Genomic DNA, 20,760 nt, shown 5'->3' with positions numbered 1-20,760 from the left:
TAAAGGTCGCGCAGAGTGCCTCATTATTCCAGGATAATTCTGAAGCAAGGGTACGGAACTGTACGGCATACTCGCCAACGGAAGAATTACCCTGGACCAGGTTCAACAGGGCAGTCTCAGCAGAAGAGGCTCGGGCAGGTTCCTCAAAAACACTTCGAATTTCCGAGAAGAAGGAGTGTACAGAGGCAGTGACGGGGTCATTGCGGTCCCAGAGCGGTGTGGCCCAAGCCAGGGCTTTTCCAGACAGCAGGCTGACTACGAAAGCCACTTTAGACCTTTCGGTGGGGAACTGGTCCGACATCATCTCCAAGTGTAATGAACATTGGGAAAGAAAGCCACGGCAAAACTTAGAGTCCCCATCAAATTTATCCGGCAAGGATAGTCGTATTCCAGAAGCGGCCACTCGCTGCGGAGGAGGTACAGGAGCTGGCGGAGGAGATGATTGCTGGAGCTGTGGTAGTAACTGTTGTAGCATAACAGTCAGTTGAGACAGCTGTTGGCCTTGTTGCGCAATCTGTTGTGACTGCTGGGCGACCACCGTGGTGAGGTCAGCGACAACTGGCAGAGGAACTTCAGCGGGATCCATGGCCGGATCTACTGTCACGATGCCGGCTGGCAGGTGGTGGATCCTCTGTGCCAGAGAGGGATTGGCGTGGACCGTGCTAGAGGATCGGTTCTAAGTCACTACTGGTTTTCACCAGAGCCCGCCGCAAAGCGGGATGGTCTTGCTGCGGCGGTAGTGACCAGGTCGTATCCCCTAGCAACGGCTCAACCTCTCTGGCTGCTGAAGAAAGGCGCGGTACAAGGGAGTAGACAGAAGCAAGGTCGGACGTAGCAGAAGGTCGGGGCAGGCAGCAAGGATCGTAGTCAGGGGCAACGGCAGAAGGTCTGGAATCACAGGCAAGGAACACACAAGGAACGCTTTCACTGGCACTAGGGCAACAAGATCCGGCGAGGGAGTGAAGGGGAAGTGAGGTGATATAGGGAAGTGCACAGGTGTAAACACTAATTGGAACCACTGCACCAATCAGCGGTGCAGTGGCCCTTTAAATCGCAAAGACCCGGCGCGCGCGCGCCCTAGGGAGCGGGGCCGCGCGCGCCGGGACAGAACTGACGGGGAGCGAGTCAGGTACGGGAGCCGGGGTGCGCATCGCGAGCGGGCGCTACCCGCATCGCGAATCGCATCCCGGCCGGAGGTGGTAACGCAGCGCCCCGGGTCCGTGGAACCGACCGGGGCGCTGCAGTGAGGGAAGTGTAGCGAGCGCTCCGGGGAGGAGCGGGGACCCGGAGCGCTCGGCGTAACAATATGTATATGCTGTTACTCACTTGTTTTGGCATCGCAGGACCTGCGGGTCGTGTGACCCGGTTCACAGAACTCTATGGTTTGCTAAAGGACCTTTGGGGGTTCTAGTCAGGTGATCACCCACAATCCATTGTAACGGTGGACCAATCCAAAACGGCCAGCCCCTGCCCATATAAGGGAGCTGCGCCATTTTGTCGCGCTCTTGTTCCTGTGCTGCCAAGCAAGCAGCATCTCTCTTGGGTTGCTGACTCTGGACGAGGTAGGACCTCCGCAGCTTTCAAGACAATTACTAGGCCAAAGCCTTGCGGCCTAAGCCTGCGCTAGAGACGTATAGTTCTTACAATTCCTTGCTATCTCCGCAAGATCTCTGGACCTAATCCAAACCCTAAATCCAGCAGATCTATGCAAATACAATCCTCGTATTCTTAAGAGAACTTTCCAGTCCTAAGCAACTGTCAGTCACTGCTGTGCTGTCTATATAGACTCTGTTATCTGGACTGTTACCGATACTGCATGTACAGAAAATCTTCAGTAAAGTTCCTGCAAGTTTTAAGTTGAGCACTGCTGTGGACAATTCATTTATTTTACACTCACCTATCGTTCTTGGGAAGGGTGGCGATAGGCCCAGCATCAATACAGAGTTTTAACCCTCAACCTGGTGTCACGAGTGACAAGGGTTAAATTCACCCCTCATATACTACAGCAACACCCCAACTAGCCTACACCCCCACCAGGCTACCACACTTTCATTTCCTGTGAGGAGAAGCAACTGGCTTCCTAACTGGAGTCCTATTTTTACGGATGCCTATCCATTTGATGTTTACCATCCAGTTTTAGGGGGCCACAGCCAGGTGAGATTCCTATTACCAATTCATTCTAAGCAGTAAACTTTTTTGACTCTTTTGTACAAGAGCATCATAGAAATGCTGTAACGTCTCAAATTTGTGACTACAGTATGCCAGAAAACTGGTATACATAGCTTAATAAATCCCCCATATCTATATATACCTCAGTCATGATCAGTTCTCCGGCTTGCTTACCACAAGGTTCACACACCAGTTTGAGCCTAATTTTGACTGTAAACTGATGAAAAGGTAGTAAGAACACAGCCTCAATTTTGGTGTCAAAAGTAAGAGAAATGCATTTTACTCGATTTATTAACATTGTTTACCAAACATGGAGGGGCAAACTGTGCATAACTAGCTTGCCCCCTGACTGGTGAGCAGTTAACGGGTTAAGAAAAATACAGGCAAGGTTTTTAGCCCCCTCCCCCGCCTGTAAAATTTGTCGGTAACTGTAGTGGTATGTCCCATGGGTGGGGGGGGGGGGGGGAAGGAGTGCACCAATCAAGGGTTTAATAGTTTCCCGGGTTTTCAGGGGCCCTCCTCTGGGTATTTATAGCTGGGGTGTCTCCCTTCCCCGCTCAATCTGCCCAGGACCCAGAGTTTTGCCCTCCCTCCCCTTTTTTGTATCTTTGTTTGCTGTAAATCACAGCTTGGCGGTAAGAAGATGGTGAAAGCGGGGTCAACCCGGGGTAGACCTCCACACAGGACGGTGTGGCAGCATCTCTCGGGTTGGTAAGAAGCCAATCGGTGTCTTTGTTACAGTTAAATTGTTATTTCTATAAGTCATTTTATAAATAAAGCTGTGGCCGATCCCCACCCACGGAAAAGTTAAATTGTTGTTGTGTCAGTTATTATTTAATTATTTATTGTAGTAAGGGGGAGGGGTAGTTATAGCCTGATAGGAGCTAATTGGGTCTCAACAGTCTGCACCTTTTGTCCTCTAGTCATCACTTTTAGATACAGTAAGGGTCTATTGACATGGCAGTATTTCCGCACATCTGTACCAATTTTGCTTCTGCATTCATTGGGGAGGTTTCTGGCTTGTGCAGATGTTGTACGGAATTGGTGCAGAAATTCTGAAGTGTGAATGGGAGTGCGGAATCCCAGAGAAGTCTACTGGGCTTTGAGTTGGGACGGAATCTACATGCGGAATCTGAGCGGAATTCCGCATGCGGAAATTCTGCCATGTGAATGTTACGCCTAGCGCTCCGGGTCCCTGCTCCTCCCCGGAGCGCTCACGGCGTCTTTCTCCCTGCAGCGCCCCGGTCAGTCCCGCTGACCGGGAGCGCTGCACTGTCATGGCCGTCGGGGATGCGATTCGCACAGCGGGACGCGCCCGCTCGCGAATCGCATCCCAGGTCACTTACCCGTCCCGGTCCCCTGCTGTCTTGTGCTGGCGCGCGCGGCTCCACTCTCTAGGGCGCGCGCGCGCCAGCTCTCTGAGACTTAAAGGGCCAGTGCACCAATGATTGGTGCCTGGCCCAATTAGCTTAATTGGCTTCCATCTGCTCCCTAGCTATATCTGATCTCCTCCCTTGCACTCCCTTGCCGGATCTTGTTGCCTTGTGCCAGTGAAAGCGTTTAGTGTGTCCAAAGCCTATGTACCTGAACTTCTGCTATCCATCCTGACTACGAACCTTGCCGCCTGCCCCCGACCTTCTGCTACGTCTGACCTTGCCTCTGCCTAGTCCTTCTGTCCCACGCCTTCTCAGCAGTCAGTGAGGTTGAGCCGTTGCTAGTGGATACGACCTGGTTGCTACTGCCGCAGCAAGACCATCCCGCTTTGCGGCGGGCTCTGGTGAAAACCAGTAGCCTCTTAGAACCGGTCCACTAGCACGGTCCTCGCCAATCCCTCGCTGACACAGCGGATCCACAACCCGTAAGCCGAATCGTGACAGTAGATCCGGCCATGGATCCCGCTGAGGTGCCGCTGCCAAGTCTCGCTGACCTTCCCACGGTGGTCGCTCAGCAATCGCAGCAGATTGCCCAGCAAGGACAGCAGCTGTCGCAGTTGACCGCCATGTTACAGCAACTTCTGCCTCTGCTACAGCAGCAACCATCTCCTCCGCCAGCTCCTGCACCTCCTCCGCAGCGAGTGGCCGCTCTTAGCCTCTGCTTGTCCCTGCCGGACAAATTTGATGGGGACTCTAAACTCTGCCGTGGATTTTTGTCTCAGTGTTCCCTGCATATGGAGATGTTGTCGGACTTGTTTCCTACAGAACGGTCTAAGGTGGCGTTTGTAGTAAGCCTTCTTTCAGGAAAGGCCTTGTCTTGGGCCACACCGCTCTGGGACCGCAATGATCCTGCCACAGCCTCAGTCCAGTCCTTTTTCGCTGAAGTCCGGAGTGTCTTCGAGGAGCCAGCCCGAGCTTCTTCTGCCGAGACTGCCCTGTTGAACCTGGTCCAGGGTAATTCTTCAGTGGGCGAGTACGCCATCCAATTTCGTACTCTTGCTTCCGAGTTATCATGGAATAACGAGGCTCTCTGCGCGACCTTTAAAAAAGGCCTATCCAGTCACATCAAGGATGTGCTGGCCGCACGAGAGATTCCTGCCAACCTGCAAGAACTCATCCATTTGGCTACCCGCATTGACATGCGTTTTTCTGAGCGACACCAAGAGCTCCGCCAGGAAAAAGACTTAGATCTCTGGGCACCTCTCCCACAGTATCCGTTGCAATCTACGCCTGGGCCTCCCGCCGAGGAGGCCATGCAAGTGGATAGGTCTCGCCTGACCCAGGAAGAGAGGAATCGCCGTAGGGAAGAAAATCTCTGTCTTTACTGTGCCAGTACCGAGCATTTCTTGGTGGATTGCCCTATCCGTCCTCCACGTCTGGGAAACGCACGCACGCACCCAGCTCACGTGGGTGTGGCGTCTCTTGGTTCCAAGTCTGCTTCTCCACGTCTCACGGTGCCCGTGCGGATTTCTCCTTCAGCCAACTCCTCCCTCTCAGCCGTGGCCTGCTTGGACTCTGGTGCCTCTGGTAATTTTATTTTGGAGTCGTTTGTGAATAAATTCAGCATCCCGGTGACCCGTCTCGTCAAGCCGCTCTACATTTCCGCAGTCAATGGAGTCAGACTGGATTGCACCGTGCGTTACCGCACAGAACCCCTCCTGATGTGTATTGGACCCCACCACGAAAGGATTGAGCTCTTCGTTCTCCCCAACTGTACCTCTGAGGTCCTCCTCGGTCTGCCATGGCTCCGGCTTCATTCTCCCACCCTTGATTGGATCAAGAACTGGGACTCTGCCTGCCTTAGGAAGTGCCTCTCCCCCCCCTCCCAGTCCCGTCAGGCAAGCCTCTGTGCCTCCTCATGGCTCCCGTCCTTGTGTCACCCTGCCCCGTGCCAAGCTTCACCCTCTGCCCTCCCTCCCCATTCCAACTCCTGCTGTACTGCCTGCCGTTGAGGAAACCCTCCATTCTTTCCCGGTGTCCTCATCCCAGGGGAGGCAGTTACCGGACAAAAAAAAGGGGAGACCTAAGGGGGGGGGGTACTGTTACGCCTAGCGCTCCGGGTCCCCGCTCCTCCCCGGAGCGCTCACGGCGTCTTTCTCCCTGCAGCGCCCCGGTCAGTCCCGCTGACCGGGAGTGCTGCACTGTCATGGCCGTCGGGGATGCGATTCGCACAGCGGGACGCGCCCGCTCGCGAATCGCATCCCAGGTCACTTACCCGTCCCGGTCCCCTGCTGTCTTGTGCTGGCGCGCGCGGCTCCGCTCTCTAGGGCGCGCGCGCGCCAGCTCTCTGAGACTTAAAGGGCCAGTGCACCAATGATTGGTGCCTGGCCCAATTAGCTTAATTGGCTTCCATCTGCTCCCTAGCTATATCTGATCTCCTCCCTTGCACTCCCTTGCCGGATCTTGTTGCCTTGTGCCAGTGAAAGCGTTTAGTGTGTCCAAAGCCTGTGTACCTGAACTTCTGCTATCCATCCTGACTACGAACCTTGCCGCCTGCCCCCGACCTTCTGCTACGTCTGACCTTGCCTCTGCCTAGTCCTTCTGTCCCACGCCTTCTCAGCAGTCAGCGAGGTTGAGCCGTTGCTAGTGGATACGACCTGGTTGCTACTGCCGCAGCAAGACCATCCCGCTTTGCGGCGGGCTCTGGTGAAAACCAGTAGCCTCTTAGAACCGGTCCACTAGCACGGTCCACGCCAATCCCTCGCTGACACAGCGGATCCACAACCCGTAAGCCGAATCGTGACAGTGAATAGACCCTTAGTGAGCTTCGTTCCCTGTTTTCCATGCAGAGTGTTCCTGGAAAAGGAGAACTTATTTTTCCCACTTTCGACTTTTAGTAGCTATGTTTTTAGTCAAAGAAATGAATTACAATTTTAGTTATTTGAGGCACTTTATTGTTCTGTAAACACATAAAACAATCTAAAAACAAAAAGAACAAAAAATAAAAACGGCATCTTAAAAAAATATAGAAAAAAACCTACATTAATAAGACAGAAAATATCTTTTACTTTTTTAAAGTGCCCAGAACTTTTAAGACCTGTTGTAAATGAACAAATTATAGTTTTTTTTCTTCAGACAAAGGAATGTACAAACAATAACAATGTGATATCTTCATAAATATAAAGTAGTAGTACTCAGTACCACTGAACAGTCATTCTAGAGAGGTTACATGGCTCAGCACTTATGTCCTCTGCACTTAAAGGGGTTATCCAGGAAAAAACTTTTTTTTATAAATCAATTGGTTCCAGAAAGTTAAACAGTTTTGTAAATTACTTCTATTTAAAAATCTTAATCCTTTCAGTACTTATGAGCTTCTGAAGTTAAGGTTGTTCTTTTCTGTCTAAGTGCTCTCTGATGACAGGTGTCTCGGCAAACGCCCAGTTTAGAAGCAAATTCTCATAGCAAACCTCTTCTAAACTGGGCGGTTCCTGAGACACGTGTCATCAGAGATTACTTAGACAGAAAAGAACAACCTAAAAAGTTTTTTCCTGGATAACCCCTTTAATGGTCGGCCTACACTTATAAGGAAATGAAACTAAGGCTGGGTTCACACTGCGTTAATGCAATGTGTCCCAGCTGTATATCAGATCCTGTCAAGACAGGAATGCCGACATACACTGTCACTAACTGCAGTGGCCTATTTACTTAAAGGGGTACGCCACGGCCCCAGCGTTCAGAACATTTTATTCTGAACGCTGGATGCTGGCTGTGGGGGTGGTGATGTCAAGCCACGCCCCCTCAATGCAAGTCTATGGGAGGGGGCGTGGCAGCCGCCACGCCCCCTCCCACAGACTTGCATTGAGGGGGCGCGGTGTGATGTCACGATGGATGTGCTCGTGACATCACGACCCCCACAGCTCACACCCAGCGTTTAGGACAAAATGTTCCGAACACTGGGGAAGTGGAGTACCCCTTTAAATGGTCCAAACTTAGACAGCTAGTAACTACGTAATGGTTCACATTCTGCTGGTATTTGTTTAATTTTCTGTACTCGATAGCACAGCAGACCATGCGATTGAGTCCAGAAAATTAAACGTATACAACGGGAAGTGGCGCGTAGTCACTAGTTGACTATGTTCAGGCCATTGAAGTAAATGGGGCCCACTGCAGTGCGTCACAGTATACTGTATGTCAGCCCATAGTCCATGAGTAAGATGCTTTAAATTTTAGAGTCCTGGGACTAATAAAAAATAGAAAATGGAAAACAAAAAGATACTGTTTATGACGAAATTGTAGCATAAAGGCAGTGTGTAAACCCAAATGAAGTGGATTATAGCTATGGCGGTTTGTAAGGGCCGTGATCATTATAGTCTAGGGGCCCAGACCCTCTCGGTAGGCCTCAGTAGTATTAATCAGATTTTTAAATACATTTTGCAGTATGGGCCCAGATTGTAGCTACTGTATGTGGACAAAACTAGTCACACAATCTTGTTGGTTTAGTCTTAGGCTGGGTTCACACTACCTTTCGTAGGTATACATTGGTATCCTGTCATAAAAGTATATCATGGTGTACTGCAGGGGGCTCATTTAGTTTAATGGACAAAATGTAGTCAGCTATTGACTTTGTTGGGGCCACTTAATGCATTTATACATTTATTTAGCATGAGTCAAAAGCACAGCCAGAAATGGTCAAATAGTGACTGCATTTCGAGCCATTACACTCGGCCTGCCGCAGTACACAAAGTATATTTCAATGATATGTTATTGACAGGGCCGTTTTAAGGAATTTGGGGGCCCCAAGCAAAATAGACATGGAGGCCTCCCCACCCCCTCCACCCCAACCCCCTTCTTCTTATTCCCCTCCCCCATGTCCTTCTTACTCCCCCCTCCCCCTGTCCTTCTTATTCCCCCTGTGTCCTTCTTACTCCCCCAGTGTCCTTCTTATTCCCCTCCCCCGTGTCCTTCTTACTCCCCCCTCCCCCTGTCCTTCTTACTCCCCCTCCCTGTGGCCTTCTTACTCCCCCCGCTCCCTCCCCCTCCCTATGTTTTTTTTACTCCCCCCCTCTATGTTTTTCCCCTCCCTACCCTACCTATATTCTCAGTTACTTCCTCCGGCTCCTTCCCTGGACCCTGTAGCGTGGCCGAGCTCCTCTACCTCCTGGCTGTCTCTCAGTCAGGACTGAAAGGAAGTGAGCACTCAGTGTACACTTCCTGTTAGTCCGGCCGGGAACAGGAAACTGAATCTCCTGTTCCTGTACCTGTGGCCGGACTGACAGCCAGGAGGAAGAGGAGCTCGGCCATGCTACAGGGAAGGGGAGGAACTCGGGAGGTGACCAGGAGTGCTGCAGCCACCTGAGGCTCTCTAAAGAGCGCAAAGGCGGCTGCAGCCTTATAGGAAGCACAACAAGCACCGGCTCTGCTTGGGGCCCCGGGCCAGCTCAGGGCCCCAAGCAATTGCTTGGTTTGCCTGTCCTTTAACGACGGGCCTGGTTATTGACATGGTATAATTGTCTGCATGTGGTAGGTGCAATGTAGGACCATATCCTAACAGTTCATAGTAAGCAATGGATAAAATTATTTTACGATGGATCAATGGTGTGCTTATTATATTTACACAATGCCCTTAAGTACATTGCTTCTGAGCATGAAATGAAGGGAATGAAGTCAAAGAGAATGGATAAGACATATGGCTGAGCAGAACCAGACTCTTGTAAAGTGTAGGACACAAGGCAGGTAGTGGTATTGTCCATGAAATTGGCAGTAAACAATATTAAGGGTTCCACAGAATGAAGACTCCTTCCACCTAGAATATAAATAAAATGCATTTTAGAAATTAGACATTTTGCGTAATTTTTTTTATTTTTTATTTTATTTTATTTTTTTAAATAAAATTGTCATTTAGACCCGCCATGTATCTCCAACTCATTGTTTTACTTTACACTTTTCAGAAACTAAAACGGCTTCTACACAATTACAGATACATTTACAGATAGTGTCCTTTAATAAGATATATAAAAAGATTCATATATTCACATATACTGTTGATTAATATATACTGTACAGTATATAGGACCAAAGTACACTGGCCTTAGTGTTGTATACTCTTTTTTTTTTTTTTGTTAAATATTTTGATGCTAAAGTATATCTGTCCTTTCAAACGTTTTTTTTTATTTTTTATAATTCTGCATGGTATTGTTGAATTAACCCTTCAGAGTCATGGCAATTTGATGTTAGTGCACTCATTGCTGTTAATAAGCCCCTGAAAGTCTTCTCAATGGTGCACAGTTATTTCTCATTCTCTCCATTTCAGGGAATGGCACCAGAGCTGGACTGCTTGCCAGTAGTACAAACAGGACTTCATTTCCCTTACTTTTCTGGCTAGTTACATACCCCTGTCTGCTACATCATGACATAATACTGTGAAGAATGTGCATTGGATTAAAAACAGGTTGGCACTGCTTTGGGGGATGATTAACACAGTGTAGTATTGGACGTGAAGTGGTAACTGACGCAATGGCCCGGATCTACTATTGTAAACCCGACATGTTTTGTCGGGTTGTGTGCCAGAAATTCTGTCTGCGCCGGAATTTGTGCCAGAATTCTTTCTCATTGTGCCAGAATTCTGTGTGCGCCAGAAGTGAAAAACCCGACCAACTTTCCATTTCGCTGAGAGAACCTGAAAAAGGGGTGTGCCTGTTGGGAAAAGGGGACGTGGTCACAGAAATGGGGTGTGTTCCCGACATTTTCACAAAAACCCAACATATTTACTAAGGTTTCCACAGAAAATGTGGTGGCTTTGAGCTGAGGAAAACCCTACAGATCAGAGCATGTGTAAAAAAACAAAAATAAAAATGTAGTGAAAAGTGCAAAATGTAGGGAAAGCTTAGGAAATACTGTAGAAAAAGATTGTAGGGAATTAAAACCCACAAAGAAACCTACACTCCACTCTTAGTAAATCAGGGCCATTGTGTTTGCAAGGAAAGGGTTACACTTAGCATTGAGCAGCTACTCTTTTTGTTGCTACTAAGATGCTAAAGGGAGGGGGATATTAGATTTCACCACTGTTGGCATACAACAGTAGCTACACTGCAATTGGCACAAGGGACTGCCCAGAGCTTTATGGATGTCAGAGATGAGAAAAGCCTTGATTTCCGGAACAATTTAGATCATCTTGAGCAGACAGACAAGCTCAGCTTTCTGGTATATAGCCAAGTCTTTCATAGGCTTACTCACTTCTGCACATAACACTAAAGCTAAGCCAAGCTCCCACTAGCTGTAATTTGTCCTAATCTAGCTGTAACTAGAGACAAATTTCCCCTAACAACAGGCAGTGGACAGCAGATTGCAGAGAATAAAGACACCAAGTGACCAACAATTTGGAGCTGTTTTTCTGGGGTAATTTTTTGGTAAACTAAGTCATTTACAAATATGTTAAGAACCACATAGGCTTTCAAATGAAGTTGAAACAACTGGTCCGTTTATTAAATCACATTATTAATGACTGGCCCCATGCCCATGTTTGACACTTACCTTACTTATGCACAGGAGGTGGTTTGTCAGTTTTCACTGTGTCACTATTTTGAAGGGCTTCTACTATCCAGGAAAGTGCCTTACTACAGTATTCCACCTGAAATATAGAATTCAATTTTTGTAACTTATTGTTATTAGAAACACATTTATGACCTAGCGCTGGTCCTAGCACTTCTCTATTGGTGACCCAAAGGAAATCTGCCCTAAAAGAGTTAATGTAATATACACAAATGATGCCTTTATTTCTCCTTATCATCTCAGTGGTTTCCTCGAATGAACCTGGGATTTTGGCTGGAAAGTTACAGCACTTATTGTCTGGAATAATAGGAGAAGCCCGGCATACATTAACATTTATGGTTCCTTGCCAAGCTTCATTTTACCCACCGGTCACCTTCCATATACTATGATTCACACAAGGATAAAGGTGGAAGGATCACATGGGGTTTTATTAAAGGAAACTTGCTTACGGGATACTCTGGAGATTTAGTTGTAAAAGTTCTCCTCACCCTAAAGTTCTGTTCTGGGGGTCGGAGTGCCTCACATACAGTATAGTAACCATAAAGTTAGAGAACTGCTTGAGAATGGCTGCCGGGTGGCAGCTGAAACGTTGCCTTGTGTCTTTCATGGAATAAACACCACTTTTGTGATTCCACATCTTTGGAGTGCAGCAGTGAATCTCTTCTGTAACCATATAAGTTAGCCATATATTGAGCTGTTGGCTCATTTTGCCGACTGTTACTACTTCCAATTTTTCTCATGCACTCTCAGCTTAGATAAGTGTGTATGTAATCTGGATTTCACATTTAATGTTGCGGCCTTGTGGTAAAATATGTTTTACATTTTTTGCTAATTCTATCATTTGTGCAGGGGATCTTTGGAGCTCAGTCAGAGTGACCATTGGGTTTTTGGTCACTTTTTTTTTTTTTTTTTTACTTAGGCATTTCTTCCCCCAATTACTTACTTCTTCCCCCAAGTAATTAGGTTGGTGGGGCAGCCAGTTCTAGGAGTGGCTGTGCATTATACCCATTCCACTTGGTGATTTTAAGCAGGGAATAGCTGGATCTTCCATGCCCAGAAATTGTAGGCTTAGTGACAGCCCAGGGTCCGTCCCAAATGAAGTTTCCTTATCGTGGTGGGATGGTACACACTATTTGGCCAAATTGTAAGCTAAGAACCTTTATTTATTTTTTTCTATATAGCAGTATTGCAGTTTAAAATGTTTTATCGTAGCGCTAGCAGTGTGCTTATAACATCTATAATAGTTGTGTGGTATGTGCTGACCAATTTTTGTTTTTTTTTGTGAGACCTAATATAGACAGGGTTGTGTCTTTCCAAGTTTGTGTTCACCCCTTCAGGTTTTTAATTACAATGATTGAATACCAATCCAGGAATGGATTTGAAAAGAGGAGAAGTTCCCGGTCTTTCCTTTCTACATGTCCTTTGTTTGTGATCTGTTGCTGGCTTTGTATTCAATAATTGCAAATAAAAACCCGAACGTGTGAACAAACTCCAAATCCTGTTCAATAAACTTCAATTAAGGTGTGGAAACATCTCAGAGGTGATCAAGAGAAATGGGAGGAGCCAAAGATGAATATCAAGTCTCATGGCAAAGGGTCTGAAAACTTATATCCAATGCGAAATTTAAGTTTCTCCTTTTTAATAAATTTGCTAAGATTTCTAAAATTCTGTTTTACCATGTCATTAGAAGGTGTTAAATTCAGAATGATGGGGGAAACTTGAATGTAATTTCACTTTAGCACAGGGTCACAAAATAACAAAGTGATAGGTTCTAAAGACTTTCTTTCCAACCTTTTTTTTCCCACTAGGGAAGAGTCAAAAAGCCCCATTGTCACGCCTCCTCCCATAGGCTTGCATTCAGGGGCGGAGTGTGACATCACACGGGGGTGGGGCCGTGACCTCACAATGCTCCGGCCCCGTGATCGCCAGTAATCAGACCCAGAGCAAATGTGCTCCGGGGTCTGATTCTAACGGGGTGCTGCATGCAGGATCACGGGGGTCCCTAGCGGTGGGACCCCCACGATCAGGCATCCTATCCCCTATCCTTTGGATAGGGGATAATATGTCTTACCGCCGGAGTACCCCTTTAACACATACATACACTCAAAGAGCTGCAAAACCACACTCAACCTGTAAACAATTATAGCACATTTATGTGTTTTTAGACAAAAGCAGTCAAATTTTTCCAATCCTCCTCAACTCCTTTAACCTCTTTGATCATATATGTATGTATTGGTATTTCTATTCTGCCCCCAAACATACAACCATAAGTACCTCCATTTCCAGTGCTTTCAATCTTCTGTCGTGTTCCTTGATCTCACTAAGCTGCTTCAATGCTGTATCGACCCTAAAGGATTAAAGAAAGGTGTGACTACCAGATAAAAAATAGAAAAATTGTAGATATTAAAGTAATATTCCAGGCAAATATGTGTTATGTTTAGGGCAGGGTCTGAGAGAATGGTGCCCACAGCCTAACATAGGAATTCCACCTTCTGCAGTAGGCCTAACATATTTGGAAGATTTTTATTGAAAATATGTACTTTCCAATACATGTGTGTCAAGGTGTTAAAAAAAATTAGTAAGTTTTAATATTTAAATCTTAATCCTTTCAGTACTTCTAAGCTGCTGAAGTTAAGTTGTTCTTTTCTGTCTAAGTGCTCTCTGATGACACGTGTCTCGGGGACCGGCCAGAGTAGAAGCAAATCCCCATAGCAAACCTCTTCTACTCTGTGCAGTTCCTGAGACAAGCAGGGACGTCAGCAGAGAGCACTGTTGCCAGACAGAAAAGAACAACTCAATTTCAGCAGCTGATAATTATTGGAAGGATTAAAGATTTTTTAATAGAAGTCATTTTAAAATCTGTTTAACTTTCTGGAGCCAGTTGATATAAAAAAAAAAGTTTTTTCCTGGAATACCCCTTTAAGTTGCATTACTGAAATAAATGAACTTTTGCACAATATTCAAATTTTTCGAGTTTCACCTGTGTAAGAGGGTATTGATAACTTACTTTTGAGATGTGCGCCTCAGACGCTCTGTGTCGCTGTCCCTCTTCTGCTTGGCTATATTCACCAAGTAATTCTCCTTTTGAACAGCTTCCCATGTGAGCATCCTGCTGTCTAGAGGTTCCTTCAGCTCCAACACTAAAAACAAAGAATATTATTGTCAGCCATTAAAAAGCAGGGTTTTTACAGGCCCCCGCAGAAGATCCTGCCATTATTCAAGTTATGATATGATGAAGCCTAGCAAAGGACGTCTATATTGGACCATAGGAATTATTGAAGGGCCTTTCACATTGATCACCTAAAGAATCCTACATTGATCACCTAAAGTCAATTCTAGTCAATTCTATTACACTAATTTACAACCATTACATAAGAAAAGAAGGCTTATTTTTAACATTATACCCTTTCTAAAACCCACCACCCCCAAAAAAAAAGAAAAAAAGGATACTTACAAAATTTAAAACCCCCTCTCGCTGGAGCTCCTATCTGATGTATTCGGTACTCATATTTAATCATTTCTAACCATTCCTTTACATTTGGAGGACAGACAGAGAACCATTTTCTAATAATCAGGAGTCTAGCACAAAACAGGGCTTTCTGTATCTTAGCGTTCAATTCTTTTGTCATCTTCAATCCAATATTGGTCCCCAGGATAGCAATTAAGAGGGTGAGAGACAATCTAGTTTCCAAATTTCCGAGCATACTGTTATGATTCGGCAGGCTGGATGTGGATCCTCTGTGTCAGCGAAGGATTGGCGTGGACCGTGTCGGTGGACCGATTCTAGGGTTGCTACTGGTATTCACCAGAGCCCGCCGCAAAGCCGGATGGTCTTGCTGCGGCGGTAGCAACCAGGTCGTATCCACCGGCAACGGCTCAACCTCGCTGACTGCTGAGAAGGCATGGGACAGAAGGACTAGACAGAGGCAAGGTCAGATGTAGCAGAAGGTCGGGGCAGGCGGCAAGGTTCGTAGTCAATGACGATAGCAGAAGATCTGGAACACAGGCTTTGGACAACACTAACGCTTTTTCTGGCACAAGGCAACAAGATCTGGCAAGGAAGTGCAGGGGAAGTGAGGTTAAATAGACAGGGAGCAGGTGGAAGCTAATTAGACTGATTGGGCGAGGCACCAATCACTGGTGCACTGGCCCTTTAAATCTTGGAGAGCTGGCCCGCGCGCACCCTAGAGAGCGGAGCCGCGCGCGCCAGAACGTGACAGCCGGGGACCTGGACGGGTAAGTGGCTTGGGATGCAATTCGCGAGCGGGCGATGCGAATCGCATCCCCATCGTGAATGTCAGTGCAGCGCTCCCGGTCAGCGGGTCTGACCGGGGCGCTGCAGAGAGAAGAACGCCGTGAGCGCTCCGGGGAGGAGCAGAGGTAACTTTTTTCCTGATTCTACCCTCCATAAAGTCAGTCAAGAATTCACCAGGGGGTCCTATCACCAATCCTTTTTCAATAGTGTCCAAATGATACCTCTGAGTTTAGTGAATTCAAACCATGTACCCTCTCCTACCCTTATTCTGTTTTCCATATCTTACCAATTCAAAAACTTTCCCCCTTGCCATACATCCTTTAATGTCTTATACCCATACTGTGCCATTGTATTAATTTTAGTTCTCTCTATTTCTCTAATTAAATGTAGGTTATTCCAGAGTGTGGCCCTATCCAAAATTCCCACTATGCCCTGTCCTTTTTTCAATAAAATCCATGTGCGCATTAGACTATTCACCATAAGATATTCCTTTCATTTAACCTCCTCTAATTGTCCAGATTCCAAAACTTTAAAAATATTTTCAAATCTACCCCAACTATTATTACTAAGGAATTCAAAGAAGTAGAACTTTTCCCACTGCACTATGAAAATAATCAGATGTCTGGAAATGCTAGACCCCCCATATCCCGTGGCTGGCATAGATAATCTATCTTTATTCTGGTCCTCTGTTGACCCCAAATCAAAGAGTTGAAAGTAGTGATTATTTTCTTGAAATGGTTGTTCTTGCACGATATAGGAGAAGCCCCGAAAACATACAATATCTTAGGTAGCAATACAGTCTTAATTAGTGTTATTCTATCCGCTCGTGACACCTTTAGGTCACTCCAGATTTGTGCTTTCTTCTCAATTTCTTTAATGACTGGATTCAAATTTAAATGGTGGTGATTTTCAACTTTCCATGCTATTTTAATACCCAAATAGGTAAAACTATCTTCCTTGAATACCCAATTTGTTTACTAAGCACATACCTATGCGTGACATTGTTTGGCAAGTTTTGTTCCAGCATGAAAATATTTTCTTTTTTGGGTTCTGTAGACGCCAAATATCAATCAGACCTATTTCAGAACATAACTAATGGTGTCTGCCCCATTGTACGAACAATCCTCTGGCTTCTAAGCCTGTCTAACTCTTCATTCATTACGCAATTCATATCCCCCTGGGCGAAGACTGGGCACTCATCTTTAGTCAGACATAATTCATATAATTTTTCATTCATATAATTTGTTTTGTAAACAAACACAAGAACGCAAATTAACTCCTCCAATTCGCCATGCAAAATAAATATGTCTACCCTCCTCATCCAATACTTTGTGGTATAGTTCCCATTTTACATTTCTGTGTATAAATACAGACACCCCTCTAGATGATCTACGATGTATAACATGAGTGATACCACCAGTTTCAATTCAGCGCTGTGCAAACTATCTTTAGTTAAATGTGTTTCAATTAATCCCACTATCCCTGGTAAGAGATGCCTTAAAACCCCCATAACAGCCATACCCTTTATTCTATCTCCAAGGCCCCTAATATTCCATACCACTAGCGTTATATTCATCCAGTTTCTTTTACACATATATATATATATATATATATGTATATATACATATATATATATATATATATATATATATATATATATATATATATATGCGGGGAACAAGAGCGAGAACTTTAATCCATTTCCAGTCAGTCTTTTTTTTATTTCCTTGAAAGATGCCCTTTTCTTTTGCGTCTCTATAGCGTTGTCTGGGAAAACCATAATTTTACTGCCATTATATGTAATATTCTTTTTCTCCCTCATTTTAGGCAATCTGATTTTAACAAAGAACAGTATGCTAAACCGCAAAGTTGTTGATCTTGAGGATCGCTCTAGAAGGGGAAACTTACGGATAGTGGGCTTCCCTGAAGGGGCAGATGGACAGGATATAACAAAATTTTTACAAACATTGTTTCTCTCTTAATGTGGAAGGAAAAATCTTTCGGAGTTCTTTTGCATAGAAAGGGCTCACAGGATAGCAGCCCGCTCGCCCCCTCCTGGAGGTAATCCCAGAGCGAGAATTATCAAGTTATTGAATGCTAAGGCACCGGGACAACACCTGAAGGATCCTTGGTGGAAATAATGGACCTTCTCCTTAAAGGGGTACTCCCCTGCTCAGCATTTGGAACAAACTGTTCCAAACATTGGAGCCGGCGCTGGGAGCTCGTGATGTCATATCCCCGCCCCTCATGATGTCACGCCCCGCCCACTCAATGCAAGTCTATGGAAGGTGGCGTGACGGCTGCCACGCTCCCTCCTATAGACTTGCATTGAGGGGGCGGGGTGTGGCATGAGGGGCGGGGCTATGATGTCACAAGCTCCCGGCATCGGCTCCAGCATTCGGAACAGTTTGTTCCAAATGCTGAGCAGCAGAGAACCCCTTTAATTGCCATCATTGAGGTCCAATTGGCAATTAGGGAGAAGGTCCTTTATTTGCAATGTGAAAGGCCCATCATTTTCATCCTTATATTTATCAAAATATGTTTACTTTAGACAAAGCTTCAAACTGAGATAAAACTATTGGACTATGGGAGTCTTTTTGTGTACCCATGTTTATCTAAAATTACCTATAGTATATGCACTAAAAAAAAATGTATATTGAATGTGTGTTTATACATGGTTGCAGTCATCATCTATGTATAGTTATTAATCATCCATTAAATCCATTATATGTTTGTTAATCATCCATTAAATCTGACCATCATGTGGGGGAGGGGTTCTGACAATTGGTCCAAGTGTATTTTAGGCTCAGCAAATGTCTTACATTTAGCAGCTCTTTCTCTATGGTTCTACACACTTTTGAGTCATAGTTTAAATGAGGAGAAGATAAAACAGAAGACGTATTTCTTGTGAACACTTACTGAAATGTCTTATCTTCTGAGACTCAACCTTGCGGATCTTGCGTTTGATAAACGTATGAATGTGGCTGATGATGATGAAGGGCGGAGCGAGCGCTGGACGGTTGTGATATTCAACTATCAGGTTGTATCGCTGGAATTTCCAGTATATATCACTGTTGCCTTGCACTTTGGAGAAGGTATAGCTGATGAGAAAAAAAGTGGAGAAGAGATCAGCAGAATAGCACACAAACAGATTCACTAGTGCAGCAAACACACACACATTGCATATATACATATGTGCTGTATATACATAAAAATCATATGGAAGCTGCTGTCTCCAAGACAAGGGTGAACGAGCTAGACCATTTGCCTCCAACCATTTGCCTTGCCTATTTTTAGCCGAGCATAAGCCCCTAGAGGAGTGCCCCGTAGTCCCTTATAGACATTAGATTGGTGGCAGGATACACCATACAGAATCAGAATACAGGGTTGGCAGGATATAGGAAATCAACATTTAACAAAACTATTTACTGCAAATGGGTTTCTTAATGGCAAGCTCCTACAAATTATGTATGACATAGAAATTTCCCCAAATACATTCCTATTAGGGAGGAATACAGTGCCATAAAGGGTGTATACAGCTGGTCACCAGAACTATAATGTATAACATCAGAGAAGGGGGCTCCTAATCAAGTCAAAAGCAGAATTTACAGTTTTGATGTGGATGAAGACTAAGGTCTATAGATAATTTGCTGGTCATCACTTACCTGAACATGGCGATCAGCAGGTTCAGCAGGAGGATATTTGCAACAAGCAAAAAGACGACAAGCAGGAAAATTACCAGCCAGTTGGCGAATGTATTGACACATGGGGGGTATAGTCCACTCATGATAACGTCAGGGTCATCCGAGCAGGTTTCATTAGCCAGCTTTCCAGCTACGGAGTAAAACAAGACACAATTATATAACTTGGATGATACCCTATGTATGTCCCTGTAGTATGCACTGTTCCTTTCTTGAAGGAAATCAAAAGGTAACAGTTGAAATATTTTATTAGAACCACCCCTAATGGGTATGTTAAAGGTTGGTTGGCTGGTTGTAATTTTTTTAATGTATTTTTTGTACATTATTATTACCTAATTGGTCAGCATACTCTATTTACAGTGGGGCAAAAAAGTATTTAGTCAGCCACCAATTATGCAAGTTCTCCCACTTAAAAAGATGAGAGAGGCTTGTTCATCATAGGTATACCTCAACTATGAGAGACAGAATGAGAAAAAAAAATCCATAAAATCACATTGTCTGCAAATTATGGTGGAATATAAGTATTTGGTCACCTACAAACAAGCAAGATTTCTGGCTCTCATAGACCTGTAACTTCTTCCTTAAGAGTCTCCTCTATCCTACACTCGTTGCCTATATTAATGGCACATGAATGAACTTGTTATCAGTATAAAAGACACCTGTCCACAACCTCAAACAGTCACACTCCAAACTCCACTATGGCCAAGACCAAAGAGCTGTCGAAGGACACCAGACTCCTTGCATGTGGCTATCACTTTCCTTGGGCAAAGTTAACACAAAACACATGTTGGGGTAATGTTAGTGTGGTCTGCCCTGTACAATGTTAGGGCATGTTCACACTGAGGAATTGGAGAGGAATTTCCACGAGTAATTCTGCTCGCTTTTTCCTCTCCAATTCATTCAGCAGTGAAAACCCCCATAGAGTTGTACAGAATTTCTGCCCCTCAGTTCACACTAAGGAATTTCCTCAAGCAGAATTCTGACGAGGAAGTATGTTCCGCTTGAAGAAAAAACATGTTCTTTCTTTCAGGCGGAATCAGCGTCGTTCTCCCATAGAGATCAATGTTATATTTTTTTTTGAGTCAGAAGCATTTCCACGCGGAATTTGCGTGGAATTAGTGAGGAATTGGCGCAGAATTCGGGCAGAATTTCCACATGAAAAAAGAAAAAATTTTATGAATAGAAATACTTGATACTCCTCCTCCGCATGAAACCTGCATTTCCGTGCGGAATTCCGCTCGATTTCCACGCCAATTCCGTGCGAAATCTCTGTGAGTTCTTGTAGAAAAGTAACAATATTTTGAGGCAGAAAATTTCTGCTTGATTTCCGCCCCAATTCCTCAGTGTGAACATACCCTTAATGTGCTGTCTGTTTATGCCTGTTCCTTGGTAATTGTGCTATTTGTTTTATACCTACTATAGTTGTTTTCCTTTACCTCCTATTTCTTCCCTCTATTGGAGCTTGGGACTACAGGCTTTTAGTGAACTTCACCTGACGAGGTGAACTACTTTTTTTTTTAAATGCCATTTTCTACTATATGTATTACAATGTATATTTGTAATAAATTACAAATTAATAAAAGTTTATACTTTTAATACATATATATTGGATTTGTGTGTACTTGGTGAAGGGGTTCACCCTTGTCACGATGCCGGCTGGCAGGTAGTGGATCCTCTGTGCCAGAGAGGGATTGGCGTGGACCGTGCTAGTGGA

The 20,760-nt window shown here is 45.1% G+C and overlaps 1 protein-coding gene across 5 annotated transcripts in view; it reads right to left on the bottom strand.

Moving 5' to 3' along the window:
• Nucleotides 1-8,647: 8,647 nt before the first annotated feature.
• The window catches only part of TRPM4 (transient receptor potential cation channel subfamily M member 4), a 215,750-nt gene continuing 203,637 nt past the window's right edge, over nucleotides 8,648-20,760 (bottom strand). For all 5 annotated transcript variants that reach the window (XM_056541826.1, XM_056541825.1, XM_056541827.1 and 2 more), the window contains 6 exons: nucleotides 19,011-19,179; nucleotides 18,265-18,446; nucleotides 14,098-14,230; nucleotides 13,365-13,437; nucleotides 11,073-11,169; nucleotides 8,648-9,345 (listed from right to left, as the gene is read on the bottom strand). In XM_056541826.1, coding sequence (XP_056397801.1) covers nucleotides 11,074-11,169; nucleotides 13,365-13,437; nucleotides 14,098-14,230; nucleotides 18,265-18,446; nucleotides 19,011-19,179 — 653 coding nt within the window. In that variant the 3' untranslated portion in view covers nucleotides 8,648-9,345; nucleotide 11,073. The remainder of the gene's footprint in view (nucleotides 9,346-11,072; nucleotides 11,170-13,364; nucleotides 13,438-14,097; nucleotides 14,231-18,264; nucleotides 18,447-19,010; nucleotides 19,180-20,760) is intronic.

The sequence above is a fragment of the Hyla sarda genome, chromosome 10 (assembly GCF_029499605.1).
Source record: "Hyla sarda isolate aHylSar1 chromosome 10, aHylSar1.hap1, whole genome shotgun sequence".
In the NCBI taxonomy this organism is placed as follows: domain Eukaryota; kingdom Metazoa; phylum Chordata; class Amphibia; order Anura; family Hylidae; genus Hyla; species Hyla sarda.
The sequence above is the reverse complement of the archived record's forward strand: the minus strand, read 5'-3'. Positions and strand labels throughout refer to the sequence as shown.